The sequence below is a fragment of the Festucalex cinctus genome, chromosome 7 (genome assembly GCF_051991245.1).
Source record: "Festucalex cinctus isolate MCC-2025b chromosome 7, RoL_Fcin_1.0, whole genome shotgun sequence".
NCBI classification, from domain to species: domain Eukaryota; kingdom Metazoa; phylum Chordata; class Actinopteri; order Syngnathiformes; family Syngnathidae; genus Festucalex; species Festucalex cinctus.
Window position 1 is genome coordinate 5,976,291 of NC_135417.1, and position 18,661 is coordinate 5,994,951.

Genomic DNA, 18,661 nt, shown 5'->3' on the forward strand with positions numbered 1-18,661 from the left:
ACTTTAAAAGTAGACAATGAGGTGCTTGTTTTAAAAGATTGCGAAATGCGGAAAACATCTGTTGAGATCTAGCTAAAAGTTTACAATCAATGTTCACCATCATAAAACATATCTTGTAAAGGTGTGTAATCAGTGGCAGTTTCCGGCATGTGCATTTTGTGAACCCTGAACAGGATGCTGTTTCTTGGGACGTCACATATTGGCAGTGTGACAAAAATAATTTAAAAAAAATAAAATAAAATAAAATAAACGTGAAAAACGGTGTTCTTCTGTGTAAAAAAAAATATATAAAATAAAATAAAATAAAAATAAAAAATTATAAAAAAGAAAAAAAAATCAAAATTCAGGTTTATTTATAAAAAAACAAAACAAAAAACAACACTTAAGGTCAACCATATTCCAGAAACATTTTACTGGCCTCAACATTGTGGGCGTCAATCATAGACGGTTTTGCTAAGTCCAGCTCGCAACACTCTTGAAATAATAATTTAATGTGCATGTGTTTCTTTTAACAACATTCAATAAACATTTAGGAACTGAGGACGCTAATTTGTTGAAGCTTTGTAGGTGGAATTACTTCCAATTCTTGCTTGACGTACAGCTCGAACTGTTCAACAGTTCGTGGTCTCTGTTATCATATTTTACAATTTATAATGCGTCACACGGGCGACACGGTGACTGACTGGTTAGCACCAGCGCCTCCCAATGCTGAGGACGCAAGATCAAGTCCAGGCTTCGGCCTTCCTGGATGGAGTTTGCATGTTCTCCCCGTGCCCGCATGGGTCTTCTCCGGGTACTCCGGTCTCCTTCCACATTCCAAAGACATACCCGGTTTATTGAGCGCTTTGAATTGTCCCTAGGTGTGCTTGCATGTGTCTGGATGGTTATTCGTCTCTGTGTGCCCTGCGATTGGCTGGCAACCAATTCAGGGTGTGCCCGCCTAATGCCCGAAGCCGGCTGGGATTGGCTCCGGCACCACCGCGACCCTTGTAAGGAGTAAGCGGTTAAGAAAATGGATGGATGAACGCATATGACGTGAAGAAGAGGACGGGTGGGAGTGGTCTAGCGATAAAAAAGTTGATTATAAAAAGGGGAAACAAATCCAAAAGTCACTTGATTGCCATCACACATCATGCATCACCTGCTGCTACTCGCTGGGATTTTACTCCTTCCTAAAGGTAAGTTTGTGCGTGTGCGTGTGGATGTTTAAGGTAATTAATAGCTTCAACTTATTACTAAAGTAAATGTATTGTGATGCTCTGTGTTTCCCAGTCTACACGCTCAGGTGTTATGAGTGTTTATCGGAAAGCTCAATCCCCTGCACTGGCAGATCAAAAGATTGCCCTCCATTGGCGGATCGTTGTATTGCAATCAGACAAAAAACCTATGCAGGTAAAGTATATTAATATATATTGAGCATGTGGTTCATGCAGTGGTTGGCAGAGATGGGAAAAGTACTGACATTCTGTACTGGAGTAAAAGTACAATTATTTGCAAAAAAAATAAAAATACTTTGGTAAAAGTAAAAGTACTCAATTTAATCACTTACTAAACCCTTATCCTAAATTATATGCTTAATGATGTTTACATCAGGAAACTTGTGTATTTTTTAATTAAAAAATTATAAATGTAATTCAACAAAAGATGCCTCTGCCAAATCTAATATTCGGGTTTAAGAAACTGAGCAATTAAAAAAAAAAAAAAAAAAAAAAAAAAAAAAAAAGGTGTCTTCAATGCAGCACAAACCATACACTTGTTCATTTTTTTAATTTATTATTATTATTATTATTATTTATTTATTTATTTTTAAATAATAAACTTAAAAAATAGTACAACCCCCCCCCCAAAAAAAATTTTTTTAAATTGCCTTTCAAGACAAGTATGTTTTTGCTGTTGGATTTTATCAAATAAATTTCCCCCCAAAATGCGACAAACTGAGATCTACATTGAAAAGATCAATTCTAATATTTTGTCTTTGAAATTCTCCTCATTTGGTAGTGGTTCCCTTCTGTACTGCACCCAGAATGTGGATCTTGACTTTTATTGAGCTCTTTGTGGTGAATTTATCATTATTATTTTAATAGGTGGCTCACTTTTTTCGGACGTCAATGGGAAACACTGCAGCTTCGCTGAAGAATGTGCACAAGGCTCGGTCAACTTTGGAGTGTCCAGGAGTGTTATCACCAGCCAGTGTTGCACCACTAACCTGTGCAACGACTTTCCTGCACCCGGTAACGCGTTTTTATTGCTTACTGGAACTTTTTGTTGCCTTAATAAAATCAAATGAAGCATAGAAATGAAATGGCAGATTGGCCAATGTGCTGTGTTAATCAAAAGAGAAATGAAAATTGAGTTGAGGAGCTTTTTCAGAATTCAGAATGTGAGATCTGAGGGGTTGAGTCCGAGCTGTCCTCGGGTTTGTTGCGTAAATGTCATCGAGGTTGTATTGTAGTTCTGATTATCCACACAGCTGCGCTCACCACCTTTGAATGTTTGAAAAAACAAAACGCACAAGACAAAATTGGGTGAAATTTCAGCATGAACTCAAAATACACTAATCTTTCCAGGTGAACTAAATTTGACCTCTAAACTTTTCAGTGGTTTTTGGTCACCTTGCTGTTATTTAGAAGCATGGATGAATTAACTCATTTGCTCCCAATGACGTATAAATACGTTTTATTTTAAATATCACCAGTGTCCCAAAGACATATTTATACGTTTTTGTTTTTTTTTTATGCTAGAGCATACAGAAGTCTTTGATGTAGCATCTAAACTAAAGATAATGGTTAAAGCAATGGTAGTTATTACAAAAATGGCCAGCAGGTGGCAGCAGAGTATAAGAGATTAACCATATTACTTTTTTTTTTTTTTTTTACCCAATGAAGCAAATCAAAATCAGTCAAAATCCAGCAAAACAACAGGGAGTGAAGGGGTTTGCTTCAGTGAAAATGGCTGGGAGTGAATGAGTTAATATGGACATTATTTCCATCGTTAACTCATGATTACTCATGAATCAATAACCACAATTTTTTCTTTTTAAATTTTGAAAGTTTTTCATATATACATTTTTTTTTAATTATCATAGAAATGGACAAATCTGTTTCCCTATTTCACAATATGGTTTTATCTTTTAGTTAATACAAAAATTTATATAAAAAATATTTTACACTTATTTTAAGTTAAAAAGACATACTACAAGTAAAAAGGAGTGTAATACTGAGTATTGTGTTGAGGTAATTTTCTGCCACGAGTTGTCATTAGCGTATTATGTTGGACACTGGTAACAGGAACCGTTTATTTTTCTTTTCAAATGAAGTGCAAAAGACGTCTTAAAACACATCTGTATTCCTCGGCTTTTGGCGCAACATGTGACTTGTTCTCGGTGTTTTGTGGTTTAGTCTACTTATTTATGTATTTATTTATCTCTTTATTCACTACTTCTAATTTGTTCACTGATGTATAATGTATTTACTTGTAAAAAACAAAACAAAACAAAACAAAAAAAACCCTGTATTCACACTTCAAAATGTTTGCTTTGTTCTTGTTTACTGCAAAACTGATGTTTATGTACAGCACTTTGTATACAGCAACGCCTGTTCTTAAAGCGCTTTATAAATAAAGTTGAGTTGAGTTGAGACAATCATTCACACTCAGTAATCACTGAGTGAAAATTTAATATTCGCTTCCTGGACTGAAGCCAGGTGAGTAAAGCACCAAACTGTCAGAGACTTAAAGTACCACTAAATGATTTTATCTTACAGAAGAGATCTTGGCCAAGCCCAATGGTAAGAAATGCTACACCTGCAATGGGCAACAGTGCGACGCCACTCTGGAATGTCTAGCCGAAGAGTACCACTGCATCTCAATGACAGGTAACACGTCCTGGCAAAACTCTCCTCCTCTCTGAAAACATTACACATGGAAGCCCACTAACATGACTTTGCTTCTCAGTGGAAAGCGGGGGCCAAACGACAAGCTTGAAGGGCTGCGCCTCTGAGGAGGTATGCGCCAATCTGAATCAACTGGGACGCTACACGGGAAGTAGCCAATTCAAGGTTGGAACCCAAATGAGCTGCTGTGAGGGCAACTACTGCAACAGCGGCAGCAGAGCAACAGTTGGCCTCCTTCTCTTGGTCGGGCCACTGCTCTCTTTCATGATGTGGCCTTGACACACAGGCCAGTTCTGCTGTGTCATCTTTGTAGCCCAGTTTCAAGGTGCTCCTCTTTATGTAGAGCAATAATTCTCTCGATCTCAAATTAGTTATTTTCCATGAGGTGCCATCCAGTGACCAGTAGAAAGAGTGATTATGCTAAATTTAACACACCTGCTCCCCAGACCTTTTCACTTAGGGGTGTCCTCACTTTTGTTGCCAACAGTTCATTTTGAGGGGACAGTAAATTGTACACTGACTGTTTTCCATACTGTGTTAGCAAGGTGTCATTTCTTAATTGCTCAAGGAATCAAGGAAATTGATTGTCATATGCACAGAAAACAATAAGATTCACACTGTGAAATGAAATTCTTTTTTCTCTTGATGCTTGCTTACCTCTCTAATAAAAAATAGAGATGTACCATGATGAAATATTTACGAAAATGTGAGTTGTGTACTCACTCACTGTTATGTGATACTGTTTGTACAACAACAAACATAACACAAAATGTAGATAATTAAATTGACAAAATGTGAAAATGTTTCCTATCTGACTTTTGCTCTTGACGACTACTATTACAAAGGGTTGAAAATACCACATTAATGAAAATAAAAATTATATATATATATATATATATATATATATATATATGTATATATATATATATATATATATATATATATATATATATATATATATATATATATATATATATATATATATATATATATATATATATACTGTAAAAATAGTTTTAGAAATATATTGCTGTATTTATAAAGATAAAGTTTAGTTTTTGATTTCATTTTCCCCCTCATTATTTATTTTATCTTTCCTTTATAAACAAGAACTTTGAACACTGTAAAAGTAAACAATGAGGTGATTATTTTAAAAGAATGTGGAAAACATTTGTTGCGATGTAGTCAATAATTTACAAACAACAGACGTTCGCCATCATAAAACATAAAACTGTCAAGGTGTGTCATCAGTGGCAGTTTATGGCATGTGTATTTTGTTCTGTGGCGTTGGAAGCATTACCTATTCATAAATAAAAAACAAAAGGGAAATGATTTTCTACTGTGTAATGCATGACACTGATGACACGTCAAGTATTTGCATTTATATGAGAAGTTGCGCCCCTTTGTGGAGTCGGCCTCTGGATAAGTGTTTCCCTTTCAAAATTCAGGTTCATAAAATTCCACATGTAATGTCAAACTCACCCCCAATTTCAAACCGATCTCCCGCATGATACCCGAGCAGCAAGATTTACAGTGAAATAAACAGTTTACATTGTGAAGAATATTTGACAGAGTATCTGGCAACACCGCCTACGGAGCCCCTTAGGGTGACATGGTAAAAAAAAAAAAAAAAAAAAAAACTTTGCGAGAGAACGCAAAGCTGTTGTTTTTCGCCTACCATGTCACCTTAGCTGCGCCGTAAACACTTCCGGGTTATCTTCCATGTGAACAAAACCGACGTGTAAACAAAGCAGTGGAAAAATACATGCTCCATCCTCGTCGCTTCAGGAAAGCTTTCCCACTGCTTTATTTCATGTTTACAAACGTTCCGTCCTCGTCTCTTTTGTTTGCGAGGGAACGCAAAGTTGTTGTTTTTTTTTCTACCGTGTCAACTTAGGAGGCTCCGTACACCGCCAATGTGGTGAGAAGGCTAATTTCAAAATAAACCTTACCTTACCAAGTAATGATTTTATTTTGATGTTGTTGCTGGCAGCATGACGGCTAACTTTGTCCTGAAATCACGTACAATCATAAATTAAGGGCACTTTAAAAAAATAAAATAAAATAAAATAAAAAATAAGGCTTAATTCCACTGACATAATTCTTCTGACATAGAAGGGTGATTGTGTGGGTGGCTAATGGCAGGAACCATCAGATTATGTTTCAAAATTCTTATCAATCATTTGATTTCTAGACTTAACCTACTCACTAGACACCTGAGTTGTCCTAATCTCGAACCTTTATCTAATATTTTTCCTGCTTTTAATATTCAATCAACAATTAAATTCCATTTTCACCCCTTTACATATAGTACTAGATTTTTAATCCTAGTTGTTAGTTGCGTTACAGTTCAAATTTGTAGGATAATAGTCACATTACTGCATTAATAATAAAATTAATTACTGAGTAATTTAGCATTCCTACATTCCATCTTAAAGAGCAGTTTACTGCTTTTTGTCATCTGCTTATCAGCATTTTATTGTACTGTCAATAAACCTGTATCTAAACTAATACTGTATGTGAATGAGAAAGAAATATGATGTTGTGAACTTGTGACTGTGTTTTGGGCTGGGTCACTTGTGATGTTGTTGTCGGTTGCTATGCAGATGCTTACGGTCCTGTCATGTGTTATCCCGTCAAGTTGTTTCTTCAAGCCCATCTGCATCCAGCCCTGCTCTCTGCTGTTACTTTTTTTTTTTTTTTTTTGGTAAATAAAGACTGTTTTTCAATTTCCGTATCCTGTCTGCTTTTGGGTCCAAATTCTGCACATGACCTGACACATTATCTATTATAAAGCACTTTTGTAGTGGTTTTTCATTTTTTTACTTTTAATTTAGAATTTATTAGTTTAAATTTGATTTCAATTGCCAGTAAAATCCGGGGTAGGCACCTTGCTTCAGCTCACTTGTTTTTGCTTTCAATGAAAGTATAAAGTCCCTCACTTTTGAATTTGCCAGCGGATGACATCCCTCTCAAAGCTGGCCCTTGTAAATAGTGACGTCGATGTGTCGTCCTTCGTCTTAGGTTAGTCAAATAAATAAATAAAAACAGGACGCAAATGTTGTCATACCAATGCATGTGTAATTTTTTTTCAAGTGAAAAGGAGGATGGATGGGCGTGGTCTACCCTAATGCTTAAACACTCCTAGAAGAAGACGAAGCTGACTACATAAAGTAGAAACACATCCCAAAGTCACTTGCTTGCCATAGTGCATCATGTATCACATGCTCCGACTACTTGGGATTTTACTTCTTCCTAAAGGCAAGTTTTTTGTGTGTGCATATAATTAATAGCTTCAACTTATTACTAAAATGAATGTAATATTGTGATTTTCCTGTGTTTCCCAGCCGACACGCTCAAGTGTTATGAGTGTTCATCGGAGAGCTCCACCAACTGCACTGGCACAATAAAAGAATGCTCTCCACGGCAGACTCACTGTAGTGCATTCAGACTTAAAATATATTCAGGTACAGTATGTTAGTATTGTTAGCGAGCATGCGTGTCATGCAGTGGTGGGCCAGCAAAGCCTTCTCGACTCGTAAACACGAGAAGCTGTGATGATGTTGTCTCTTGACTTTCATTATAGACGAGTCAGTTTATCTCGACATCAATGGGAAAAACTGCAGCTTTCCTGAACACTGTGCCCAAGACGCAGTCAATTTTGGAGGAACCAGGATCATCATCACCAACCAGTGTTGCACCACCGACCTGTGCAACAGCCTTGCTGCACGGGGTAACACTATTTTTTATTTTTTTTGGGGGGGGCTTTAGTAAAATGCAACATAAATGAGACGCCAGATTGGCCAATGTGCTGTGTTAATGAGAAGGTGAATGAAAACTGCATGGAGAGATTTTTTTTTTCAGAATTGTGCACAAAAAAAAAAAAAAAAAAAAAAAAAAAAAGTTTACATGACTCAAACTCTTAGATAGGGTGAAATTTCAGGATGAACCTAAAATGCACTATAGTTTTTTACAGGTGAATTTCTTATTAAAAAATTTTCTAATACACCAACTTTCAGTACTTTCAGCTCATCCTGCAATTATATTTGGTATTTAAAAAGTCAGATTTGTCATGCTGTTCTCATTTTCACATGAAACCTAGATGACAGCCTTTTTGAGAATTGATCAAAACTACCTCACCACTGCAGGCGTCAAACAGGAAGTTGTCAGACGGAAGTGGTCACTGAGCATCAGCAGATTGCAAATGAGATACAGAGAGACTGGACGAGTCACAGAAAGGCACACGGCTGTAGATGTCTTTGGTGTTTACACAAACAAAAAACGTGGATTTTGCCATTCACCTCCTTGTTGGAATAAAACCTAGCAGGGCTGCAGACGCCGGTCAATTTGTGGAACCCAGAGTTCAAAACAAACATGGTGAAGCAGCATTCAGTTGTTATGCTGCATGCAAATGGGGTAAGATCCAAATGGAAGTTTCCGATCCAGATTTAAAACTATGCTCTTTTCCCTGCTCTCTGTTGTTACTTTGGATTTTTGACTCTCTGTTTTTTGAGCCCAAATTCCGCACCTCAAGTGACTACTTTTTATTTCTTAACTCATTTGTTTGCACATGCTTTTAAGAAAAGCTCATTTTTCTATGAAATGTTCTATATAAATAAAGCTTCCTTCTTTTTCCTTATTAGAGAACAGCAAGTTGTGCAAAAACTACTGAAACAGGAAACACAACAAAATAATTTTATCTTACAGACTACAGCAAGGCCAGGCCCAGTGGTCGAAAATGCTTCACCTGCAATGGGCTACGGTGCAATGCCACTCTCGAATGTGTAGGCAGCCAGCACCACTGTTTCTCAACGGCAGGTAAACCAGACTGCAAAGTTCTCCTTCTCTCTGAAAACATGACGCATGGATGCCCACAAAGCATGACTTTGTTTCTCACTGGAAATCAAAGATCACAAGACAAGCAGGACCAGGAAGGGCTGTGCCACCAAACACATGTGCACCAATGCAGACCAACTGGAGGGCATCATCGGCCAAATCAGCTGCTGTGAGGGCGACTACTGCAACAGCGGCAGCAGACCAATAGCTGGCCTGTTGCTCTTCGTAGCGCCACTGCTCACTTTCATTATGTGGCCTTGACACACAGGCCAGTTCTGTTCAACTGCTGTATTGTCTTTGCTACCATGTTGAAATCATCTTATAGCCCAGGACGTCTTTATGTAGAGCAACAGTTATTTCCAAAACCCTAGAGGATTTTTTTTTTCCCCCACAAGGTGCCATATTGAACTTCTAGTGATTGGTATGATGAGCAATAATTCAAACACACCATTGCTGTAGTGTGTATGTAACATTTTAGCATTGTCATTTAAGCAGAAAAAGAAACTTACTGGCGTTGGGGACTTTTTTGATGAGCAGTGAAAGTGAAAGACAAACATTCCGATTCGTAAAATACCAATAATGTGTCAGTTCTTGTTCCTCTTTTTATTTTATTTTGTCATTATTCATTCGTTCTCACTTCCAGTCTGTTTATTTGGTTCCATTTCACGTCACTTTTTAAGTCATTGTCCTCCTGAATATATGCAGTAAAAGCAAAAGAAAACACTCTATATTTCAATTGTCGAAATAGTTCAATTCCATCATTGACATCAGCAGTTCCCGTACACGTTGAGATCTGCTGTATTCTCGTAATCATCAGCATCATCAATTTCCTGGAAGAGGTTAAGAGATGCTACTGTCACAAATCATCATCACATCAGCAAGTCCTGCGGAATGATTAGAAGCAAGGCTCTTACCGGTTTGTAATTGCAAGATCTCGGCTGGCTGTTGGCGAACATCAGGAAGACAAAAAATAAATAAATAAATAAATAAATAAATAAACAGCATTAGAACGTTTTTGTTGTAGTTAATAGAATTTTTTGGGGAGTATTTATTATTATTATGGGATTATAGTTTTATCTCTAAGCATTATGACTTTAGCAGAACACTACAAATTTATCATAAAAGAACTTACTCAAGAAAAAAAATAAGATCACAACTATGATCAAAGACAGTTATTATTTTTTTTAACCAATACTATGATGTTATTGCATTATATCAAGACAATAAAATTCTGAATAAAATTCCAATATAGACAAAACTATAAATAAACATTATAAATGTTTTTGCCTATACATATACACATATGTATATATATATATATATATATATATATATATATATATATATATATATATATATATATATACCTTTTATATAGCTACCTTTTCTCATAAAAGTCCAACTATACTCCTTCTCAAAGGTTTTGTCATGACAACATTACTGAAACATTTTTGGAATACGTGATTTCTTTTTCAGAATTTGACATCTTCATTTTCCCAACATTAATGCTTGTAATGTAAGATTAGTTTTACAAGAATTAAGTTCAAATATTTCAACTGCAAGGAAAAAAATCTTGACCTTATTCTCAAAACAAGCGCTTCATTCTCATAACATTCTAACTTTGATCAAGCTATCTTACAAATGTAATATTTCATTGTTATCCTTGATTCACAAACTTTCTTATTCTTCCCTGTGTGGCCTGAATACCGCTTCTGCAATTCGGTACCTTTTTGGAGATGGCAGACGAGGTTTCCAGCATTTCTGTCCAGTTCCCGATGTCGAAGTGTTTGGCCTGTGTGGATCACTTTTACAATATGACACAGTTACCATCGGACTGATTGTCTTCACTTAGACATATGTTTTTCCTTTGACCCACTTACATATGATTCAGCTCCACCATGTTGTCTCTTGGCCTCCTGCAATGAATCATACAGGGAATAAGTGCACAAAAATCTAACATTTGTCTGCAGGTCTCAAAGCTCTTGAACCATGCCTGTATACAGTTGTATTTAAATGTGAATATTGTGCACTACTACATTTATTAACTCTTTGACCGCCAAAAACGTTTAATAACGATCAGTAAAATCACGACGTATGCCGCCATATACGTTAAATGACGTCAACTACGTTTTTTTATTTGATATTTTTTCTAAGTGCAGCGCTGCCTGGTCAATGGGTTGTGGAATCAAAAACACTCTACTCAACTATGGCCAGCAGATGGAAGCATTGTAACTCTTTTCGTGAACGATCAAAGCCTTTGTCATATCAAAGTTTTTTTTGATAATGTGTGGCAGTAAAAGAGTTAAAAAAGCGAAACTCATAAAATATAGATACACAGAGTCAAATATATTTTTATAATTACAGCTAAGACCAAATTTACCATCTCAAGAAACTAAACTATTACATAAATAACAAACTGTGTTAAGCTCCCAAAGAGCGCTAAATGACAAGCTAAATGACAAAAACAACAGAAATCCTCAAAAGCGCCGATAAGTCATTTTTTTCTGGCTGCACAGTTACACATTCTGGGTTGAGCAACACTAAAACGGCTTCTGCCAAATTCAACCTTGCATCATCTGCACCAATCGGGCCTTTTACTGACTTACGGTAGTTAAAAGAAATGATTATTCACAGTTGAAGTTGAACTGGTACAGCTGCAAAGTCATTTCAAGAGAAAACTGCTGAAAATGGACCAGCATCTCGGAATAAAGAACAGAAACTATTCAAATCAAGCACAGGCCTATCTATAAATATTTTAAAAAAACTAGCTGTACTTCCTTTCTGCACTACATAAGTAAGCCGTATGGTTTCTTTGTGAAAGATTAATAATTCATCGTGAGCGTATGTGCGTCTTGCCTGTGATTAGCTTGGGCTAGTTGCAAATGATCCGACCGCGTCCTGCAAATGGGTTGAATTTGATGAAATGCAAAACGGACAAGTCAGGACAATGTGAAAGTCTCTCACCTGCGGGACAACCTCGAAAGCCGGTTCCGCATGCTAAGTGACAAAAACAAGAACATTCCTCAAATGGACATAACAAATGGATTCTCATCAGCGCTCACCTGTATTGATCTTGAAGTTCCGCAATGCGTCTCCTTGAGCAGAGCGCACACAAAAGGTTTTAAACGAAAACCGGAACTTAAATCAATCACTTTGTTCCATAAAGATGTTTCTTGCATGACTCACTTGTATTTTGTTGCCATCACAAAGCAGAGCCCTCCAAAGAGCACAGTTATCCCAACTGCAACTACTGTAGGTATGATGATGTGGTGATGGTTTTTTGTGCCTGAAAAAAACAAACTTACTTTTACGATCCTATAGAAAAGACAATCTGCATGCTACATAAACTAAAATCAAGACATTTCAAACCAAAATACACACAAAGGCTACAAAGTTCATGACATGTGAGTGTGTTGTGTTTGTCTGGTGTTCTTGTGTGTTTCCCCTGTCTCGATATGTCTGAGTAGGTCCACCTGTGTGTCAATCCCCTTCACAGTGTGTGTTGACCTAATTAGTGCCTTCTGCTCGCTGTGTTTCACAGGTGTGTCTTGTTAGTGTCTCATTAGTGTTGTATTTAGTCAGTAGGGTTTGTTCACGTGTCTTGTCTTGTCCTGTCTTGTCTTGTCTTGACTTGTCTTGTCTTGTTTTGTTGAGCGTGCTAAGCTGGGTTGCTAGAGTCTACGTCTAGTCAAGTTTATCAACGTCTAGTCAAGTTTATCACGCCTGGTCAAGTTTCTCTTCATCTAGTCAAGTTTATCAACGTCTAGTCAAGTTTATCAACGTCTGGTCAAGTTTTTTTTCATCTAGTCAAGTTTATCAACGTCTAGTCAAGTTTATCAACGTCTGGTCAAGTTTTTCTTCATCTAGTCAAGTTTATCAACGTCTAGTCAAGTTTATCACGCCTGGTCAAGTTTCTCTTCATCTAGTCAAGTTTATCAACGTCTAGTCAAATTTATCAACGTCTGGTCAAGTTTTTTTTTCATCTAGTCAAGTTTATCAACGTCTAGTCAAGTTTATCACGCCTGGTCAAGTTTCTCTTCATCTAGTCAAGTTTATCAACGTCTAGTCAAGTTTTTTTTTCATCTAGTCAAGTTTATCAACGTCTAGTCAAGTTTATCAACGTCTAGTCAAGTTTATCACGCCTGGTCAAGTTTCTCTTCATCTAGTCAAGTTTATCAACGTCTAGTCAAGTTTTTTTTTCATCTAGTCAAGTTTATCAACGTCTAGTCAAGTTTTTTTTTCATCTAGTCAAGTTTATCAACGTCTAGTCAAGTTTATCAACGTCTGGTCAATTTTTTTTTTTCATCTAGTCAAGTTTATCAACGTCTAGTCAAGTTTATCACGCCTGGTCAAGTTTCTCTTCATCTAGTCAAGTTTATCAACGTCTAGTCAAGTTTATCACGCCTGGTCAAGTTTCTCTTCATCTAGTCAAGTTTATCAACGTCTAGTCAAGTTTATCACGCCTGGTCAAGTTTCTCTTCATCTAGTCAAGTTTATCAACGTCTAGTCAAGTTTTTTTTTCATCTAGTCAAGTTTATCAACGTCTAGTCAAGTTTTTTTTTCATCTAGTCAAGTTTATCAACGTCTAGTCAAGTTTATCAACGTCTGGTCAATTTTTTTTTTTCATCTAGTCAAGTTTATCAACGTCTAGTCAAGTTTATCACGCCTGGTCAAGTTTCTCTTCATCTAGTCAAGTTTATCAACGTCTAGTCAAGTTTATCAACGTCTGGTCAAGTTTATTTTTCATCTAGTCAAATTTATCAACGTCTAGTCAAGTTTATCAACGTCTGGTCAAGTTTCTCTTCGTCTGGTCTAGTTCTTTACGTCTGGTCAAGTTTCTCCATGATTACTCAAGTCTCCACGTCCACTCAAGTCTCTCATGTCTTGCCAAGTCAAGTGTTCCTCACTCATGTCATGCCGAGTCTGTCCACGTCCCGTCCCGTCCAGTCCTGTCGAGAGACTTGTCTATGCTTTCAATGAAATCATGAACTCACTCACGTTTGACAAAAAGAGTGAACTTGTCAGAGGATGACATCGCTCCATAAAATGTGGCCGTGCAAATGACGTCCTTGTGGTCGTCCTTCGCCTGGGGAACGATGATGAGGATGGACTGAACCTCCCAAACGCCGGCGTGAATTTCTTTGGTGACGGTGGTCACGTCGTGTGCGTTGCCCATGCTCCATGTCAGCAAGGGCGCGTGGGTGGGGCAAGTGTAGGTCACTGAGCAGACGGCGGTGAAGGGACGGGTTTCGTTTGCCGTGTTTGCGTAGGACAGCATGGGTTTTGGAGGGTCAGCTATAACAATAAATCAAACAGTTAATTCTACGGGATAATACAGATGATGGAAATTTACTGAACTTGCTTTCATGAATGATGAGGAAAATCAATTTCTTTGGAACACGTGTCAAGATCTGCTCCTTGAGGGCCTGAGTCCTGCATGTTTTTGAGGTTTCTCTACTCCAACACACATGATTCAATTATCGGGATAATTATCAAGCTCCTGCGGAGCTTGCTGATGAGCTTAAATGAATCAGCTGTGTTGAACGTGGGAAACCTCTAAAACATGCAGGACCCAGGCCCTTGAGGACCGGACTTTGACACTACTGCTTTGGAAGCGTGGAACTGCCAATTCGGAGTAAACATTTTTTTACTGGCGAATATTATATTATATTTGTAAATATGTTTGAACATATTTACAAATTCTTTCGAACATACTGTCAAGTACTTAAATTTTTTTTAATGTACTGGCATATATCGTTAAATGTATACGTTCAATTGTAAATTGCTAAATGCTAACAACTTAGCATTTTTTTAGCATAACGTCACGAGGTATTGACTTGCGCATACCCTGTGGCATTATGGGAAAAAAATGGCAATCATGCATTGGAGACATAATTACAAATCATATATAAAAATGACAAATAAACAATGTTTAATTACTTAATTTTTTAATGTGTTGGTATAATACAGCCGGGGCGGCACGGTAGTCGAGTGGTTAGCACGTCTGCTTCCCAGTTCTGAGGTCTCCGGTTCGAGTCCAGGCTCGGACCTTCCTGGGTGGAGTTTGCATGTTCTCCCCGTGCCCGCGTGGGTCTTCTCCGGGTACTCCGGTCTCCTCCCACATTCCAAAGACATGCATGGCAGGTTAATTGGGCGCTCCGAATTGTCCCTAGGTGTGCGTGTGAGTGTGGATGGTTGTTCGTCTCTGTGTGCCCTGCGATTGGTTGGCAACCAGTCCAGGGTGTCCCCCGCCTACTGCCCAGAGCCAGCTGAGATAGGCGCCAGCAGCCCCCGCGACCCTTGTGAGGAATAAGTGGTCAAGAAAATGGATGGATGGATAATATAGCCCCCCAAAAATAAATAAATAAATAAAATAAAATCCAAAATCAATACCCTCTGGCATTATGGAGGTGGGGGAAAAAAAATGCTTTTTTTTAATTAATTTTTTTATTTTTATTTTTTTTATTTTTTTTATTTTTTTTATTTTTTTAGTATTTAGTCTCCAAGTATGCCTGAACATACTATATGTTCAATATGTTCAAACATATTTGCCAGTCAAAAATGTTTACTCCAGATTGGTAAAAATTGGTAAATGGTACTTCATTTATTTATATCGTGCTTTTCCACCTTATAAGGCCCTCAAAGAATTCCATGCGGACTTACGTAGCATTTTCAACTTGACGCAGTCCTCAACAAACGAGAATTTGTCAGGGTTGTCGACATCGCCTTCTGTCGGCACTAATTCAATACGGAAACAGAAAGGCCCGTTGTCATAGTCTTTGAGTTTCGTAATCTCCAAGCTGCAGTTGCCCTGGGCCAAATGCCCCAACATCCGAGTGCGATCTCGAAAGCTCGCTAAGACGTTTGTCTCATCCTTGTGGTATATGCGTTGGTCAAGTTGCGCTTGATGATGCCAGATTCCTCGGAGTCTGGAACTGGGGAGATGCTCCTTAGGATGGCTGAAGGAGCAAGGTAACACCACACAGGAATTTACCAAGGCGTCAATGCGCTTTACAACACTGGCCTTCCATTCGCCATTCAAAGCAGCATGACAAGCTGAAAGAGAAATATTGAAAATGATGGTCGGATGGATGACTGATAAAAGAATGATAGTGGAAATAGCGGAAGACTCCGTTACCTGCTATGAGCACATACAACACCATCAGGCTTCTCCGTATATTCATATTTCTATGATCTGATTCAGCAGCAACAAAATCTGTGAAAAGAAAATCACATCCAAAATGCATCATAATTTGAAATATGTGCCTCATTATAGTAGTGATTTATATTATTATAGTCATATGATGGCATTTAACTCATTCACTGCCATTGACAGAAAAAGACGTCAAATGATGCATTTTTTTGCTGGTCTGGGAATGAATGTGTTAATAAATAACTTTTAAAAAAAAATCAAAGTGTGCCCTTGCAGCTTTCTATTTTTCTGTCTGTGGCCGTCAGAGGAAAAAGTTTGGACACCCCTGCTGTACATTATAGCAACAATTTATAATTGCTTCATTGATTTTTACCATGTTTAACTCATTCACTGCCATTGACGGAAAAAGACGTCAAATGATGCATTTTTTTTGCTGGTCTGGCAATGAATGTGTTAATAGCACCTGTGACATTCTGCTTCAGTGATTTTAGCTGAAATCATTTCCTTGCCATCTGTTTCATTTTTGACTCGTTGCACCCACTTATCATTTATTGTGTATATGTATTTAATTACATATTATGACACATAAAGAATGTACTGGAAACTGAAAAAAATGACATTTGTCATAAAAATTGTGAAATGTGAAACAAATATTTGTCATTCTTACCTGCTGGAGCTTCTTTTTGGCTGATCAATTAATTTGAATTTACTCAAAAGAAATAACAACCAAAACTCTTATGACAATATGATCTGCAGGTGAAAATCTCAAAAGTGTGACAACGTGAGGAAGGTTTTAAACAAGATGACAGCGACAAGTAATGATGCAAATGAATGGGTGGTCTCAATTCTTAGGCAAAAGTCATGTTCCTTCTTTTTTTTTTTTTTTTTTTTTTTTTCATGTTTCAGTCATGTTCCTTCTTATTTCAGTACAGCATAATTAGAGTTTAAGCAACGGTGGCTCCATAAAGTACACTACATACATATTGTTGTCACCAGCACTACCGGGAGGTGGGAATAGGGGCAACATAGGACAAGATACTAGCCAGATGTATTACAAAAATGCCAACTTAAATATGGACAAAATACATGCCAGCTTGCGAATAGTGAAAATTGGCATCTAACTGACGCCCATCGAAACGCATTTGGAAAATTGGGGGACATTTGAGGGGGATTGGGGTCTGTTTGTAAAACATTTCAGAGAAAAAATCTTCAAAACGTGCTGATAAATTTCCACTATGTGTTGTTCTCCATTAAAATTGGGGAGAAAAATAAACACACACATGAAAAAAAATGTATTGAAATAAATATATGTGAATAGGTGGCTCCATAAGTGCATGTTCATAATTAATACAAAATAAATATTTTTTTGTGCTAATCGATAAATGAACCAGCTTCCCTGTAACCAGATTTTCCAAACAAAGCAAATCTTTCCACGTAGACGATATTTCCTCTTTAAAAATGATTGTGTGTTCCTGTTTGATAGATTTGTTGTGAGATTACTGATTATGCAGTGCAGAGCCATTAATCAGCAGTGATCAACTAGTATTGTTACTGCCATGATCAAACGTAAATCCTGTCAGTCAGATGCCATTAATAGCAGACACTTAAAATGGGGAGGAAAACAATTTCAGGTTCAGTGTTGGAACATTCACACTCGTGAGTAAGGACATAACATTTCTGAATGTGCTCATTTTTTCTACTCATATTTGCTCATGTTTCCCTCTTGTTTTTGTTTTTTTCCGAATCAAGAACCTTCCTGTTATGGGTAACTTGGCGTCCTCCAGCTTCATCACCCCGAGTCCAAGGAGACTATCTTGGGGACGGCCTCAAGAAGACAAAGTCAAGCTGGAGGATTTCTTGGCCAAACGTGAAGAAGATCTCTGGAGCGTTCAAGAAAAGCGAAGTCGCTCTGTGAAAAAAGTCAGCTCGACGGAGAGCGTTCGTTATGTCCACCTGGCTCTGCAGGAGCAAGACATTTGTCATCCAGATGTTCGTGGAATTCTGAACCCTGCTTTTGTTGGGGAGCCGTGATGTCACCCGATCTGCCAGAAATTGATTTTGTCAGGATCAGGAAATGAGGCCTCGGTGGAGATGTTTTTGTTTTTTGGTGTTTCAGTATTGTTATGATAAATTGTTGCTGCCTTCCTGCTTGTATGCGCATCATGTGAGAAGAGGAAATCCTGTCATGATGACACCTCTGACTTCAGGTACTGCTTGTAGACGATTTATTTTAGTTTGAAATATACACTGCAATGTTTACATTTGCTGTTGTTTTCAATACAGCTGTATATTGGATAATTTCATGCATTGGACTGCACATTTTTAATACATAAATTTGAAAGGGAATTTGTTTGTCTTTTATTATTTACATGTTTTATTATTTATATTAGGGGTGTCAGGCGATCATTATAATTATTCGCATGACTTCAATAGTTAACTCGCGATTAATCGCAACTATTATTTCTCTTCTAAATGAACAAGGAAATTTTTTTTTAAGTTATACTCATTAAAAAACGAAAAAATAAAAACTAATAGAATATGGCTGCATTTTTTAGCCATTGATATAGCAATTTCATTCATTCATAAAATTGAGTTAAAATTAAAAAGATGAGGAGGTGATATTGATTTGTGTTGGTAATTTTTCTGCCACTAGATGGCATAATTACATTTTTTTAAGATAATGGTGACAGTTAAGTGAATTTTTATTTTCATAATAAGAGCAATCTAATCTATGAAATTCTGCACATTTTTTGCAACTTGATCCCAGTCTCTACAAATATAT

General features: G+C 37.2%; 3 protein-coding genes across 4 annotated transcripts; 2 read left to right on the plus strand and 1 right to left on the minus strand.

Annotated features, from left to right (window-relative positions):
* The first annotated feature begins 1,130 nt into the window (after nucleotides 1-1,130).
* LOC144022811 (urokinase plasminogen activator surface receptor-like) lies at nucleotides 1,131-4,582 on the plus strand. Its single transcript, XM_077527938.1, has 5 exons — nucleotides 1,131-1,178; nucleotides 1,273-1,392; nucleotides 2,085-2,231; nucleotides 3,762-3,872; nucleotides 3,952-4,582. Exons 1-5 carry the CDS (start codon nucleotides 1,133-1,135, stop codon nucleotides 4,167-4,169), a joined length of 642 nt encoding a protein of 213 aa, XP_077384064.1. The 5' UTR covers nucleotides 1,131-1,132; the 3' UTR covers nucleotides 4,170-4,582.
* Nucleotides 4,583-7,075: 2,493 nt separating this feature from the next.
* LOC144023005 (uncharacterized) lies at nucleotides 7,076-9,332 on the plus strand. Its single transcript, XM_077528252.1, has 5 exons — nucleotides 7,076-7,151; nucleotides 7,238-7,357; nucleotides 7,477-7,623; nucleotides 8,598-8,708; nucleotides 8,800-9,332. Exons 1-5 carry the CDS (start codon nucleotides 7,106-7,108, stop codon nucleotides 8,985-8,987), a joined length of 612 nt encoding a protein of 203 aa, XP_077384378.1. The 5' UTR covers nucleotides 7,076-7,105; the 3' UTR covers nucleotides 8,988-9,332.
* Nucleotides 9,311-16,661, minus strand: LOC144023003 (myeloid cell surface antigen CD33-like). 2 transcript variants are annotated; one of them, XM_077528250.1, is made up of 12 exons: nucleotides 16,547-16,661; nucleotides 15,865-15,942; nucleotides 15,390-15,782; nucleotides 13,725-14,021; nucleotides 11,913-12,012; nucleotides 11,789-11,821; nucleotides 11,691-11,723; nucleotides 11,583-11,624; nucleotides 10,607-10,642; nucleotides 10,453-10,530; nucleotides 9,641-9,668; nucleotides 9,311-9,556 (listed from the first exon to the last, which is right to left on the minus strand). In XM_077528250.1, the coding sequence occupies exons 2-12, from the start codon at nucleotides 15,908-15,910 to the stop codon at nucleotides 9,494-9,496; spliced, it is 1,149 nt and encodes a 382-aa protein (XP_077384376.1). In that variant the 5' UTR covers nucleotides 15,911-15,942; nucleotides 16,547-16,661; the 3' UTR covers nucleotides 9,311-9,493. The 2 variants fall into 2 exon arrangements, with proteins under 2 accessions (XP_077384376.1, XP_077384377.1); XM_077528251.1 differs by lacking the exon at nucleotides 11,583-11,624.
* Nucleotides 16,662-18,661: the final 2,000 nt, after the last annotated feature.

Bases quoted from the DNA above. Each gene is read 5' to 3' on its own strand.
- LOC144023003 (XM_077528250.1), bottom strand. From the start codon at position 15,910: ATGAATATACGGAGAAGCCTGATGGTGTTGTATGTGCTCATAGCAG. The intron at 15,783-15,864 runs GTAACGGAGTCT...TTTCTCTTTCAG, and splicing joins GTTGTATGTGCTCATAGCAG to CTTGTCATGCTGCTTTGAAT. The intron at 14,022-15,389 runs GTAAGTCCGCAT...TTATTGTTATAG, and splicing joins CGTCAAGTTGAAAATGCTAC to CTGACCCTCCAAAACCCATG.
- LOC144022811 (XM_077527938.1), top strand. From the start codon at position 1,133: ATGCATCACCTGCTGCTACTCGCTGGGATTTTACTCCTTCCTAAAG. The intron at 1,393-2,084 runs GTAAAGTATATT...TTATTTTAATAG, and splicing joins CAGACAAAAAACCTATGCAG to GTGGCTCACTTTTTTCGGAC. The intron at 2,232-3,761 runs GTAACGCGTTTT...TTTATCTTACAG, and splicing joins CAACGACTTTCCTGCACCCG to AAGAGATCTTGGCCAAGCCC.
- LOC144023005 (XM_077528252.1), top strand. From the start codon at position 7,106: ATGTATCACATGCTCCGACTACTTGGGATTTTACTTCTTCCTAAAG. The intron at 7,624-8,597 runs GTAACACTATTT...TTTATCTTACAG, and splicing joins CAACAGCCTTGCTGCACGGG to ACTACAGCAAGGCCAGGCCC. The intron at 8,709-8,799 runs GTAAACCAGACT...TGGAAATCAAAG, and splicing joins CCACTGTTTCTCAACGGCAG to ATCACAAGACAAGCAGGACC.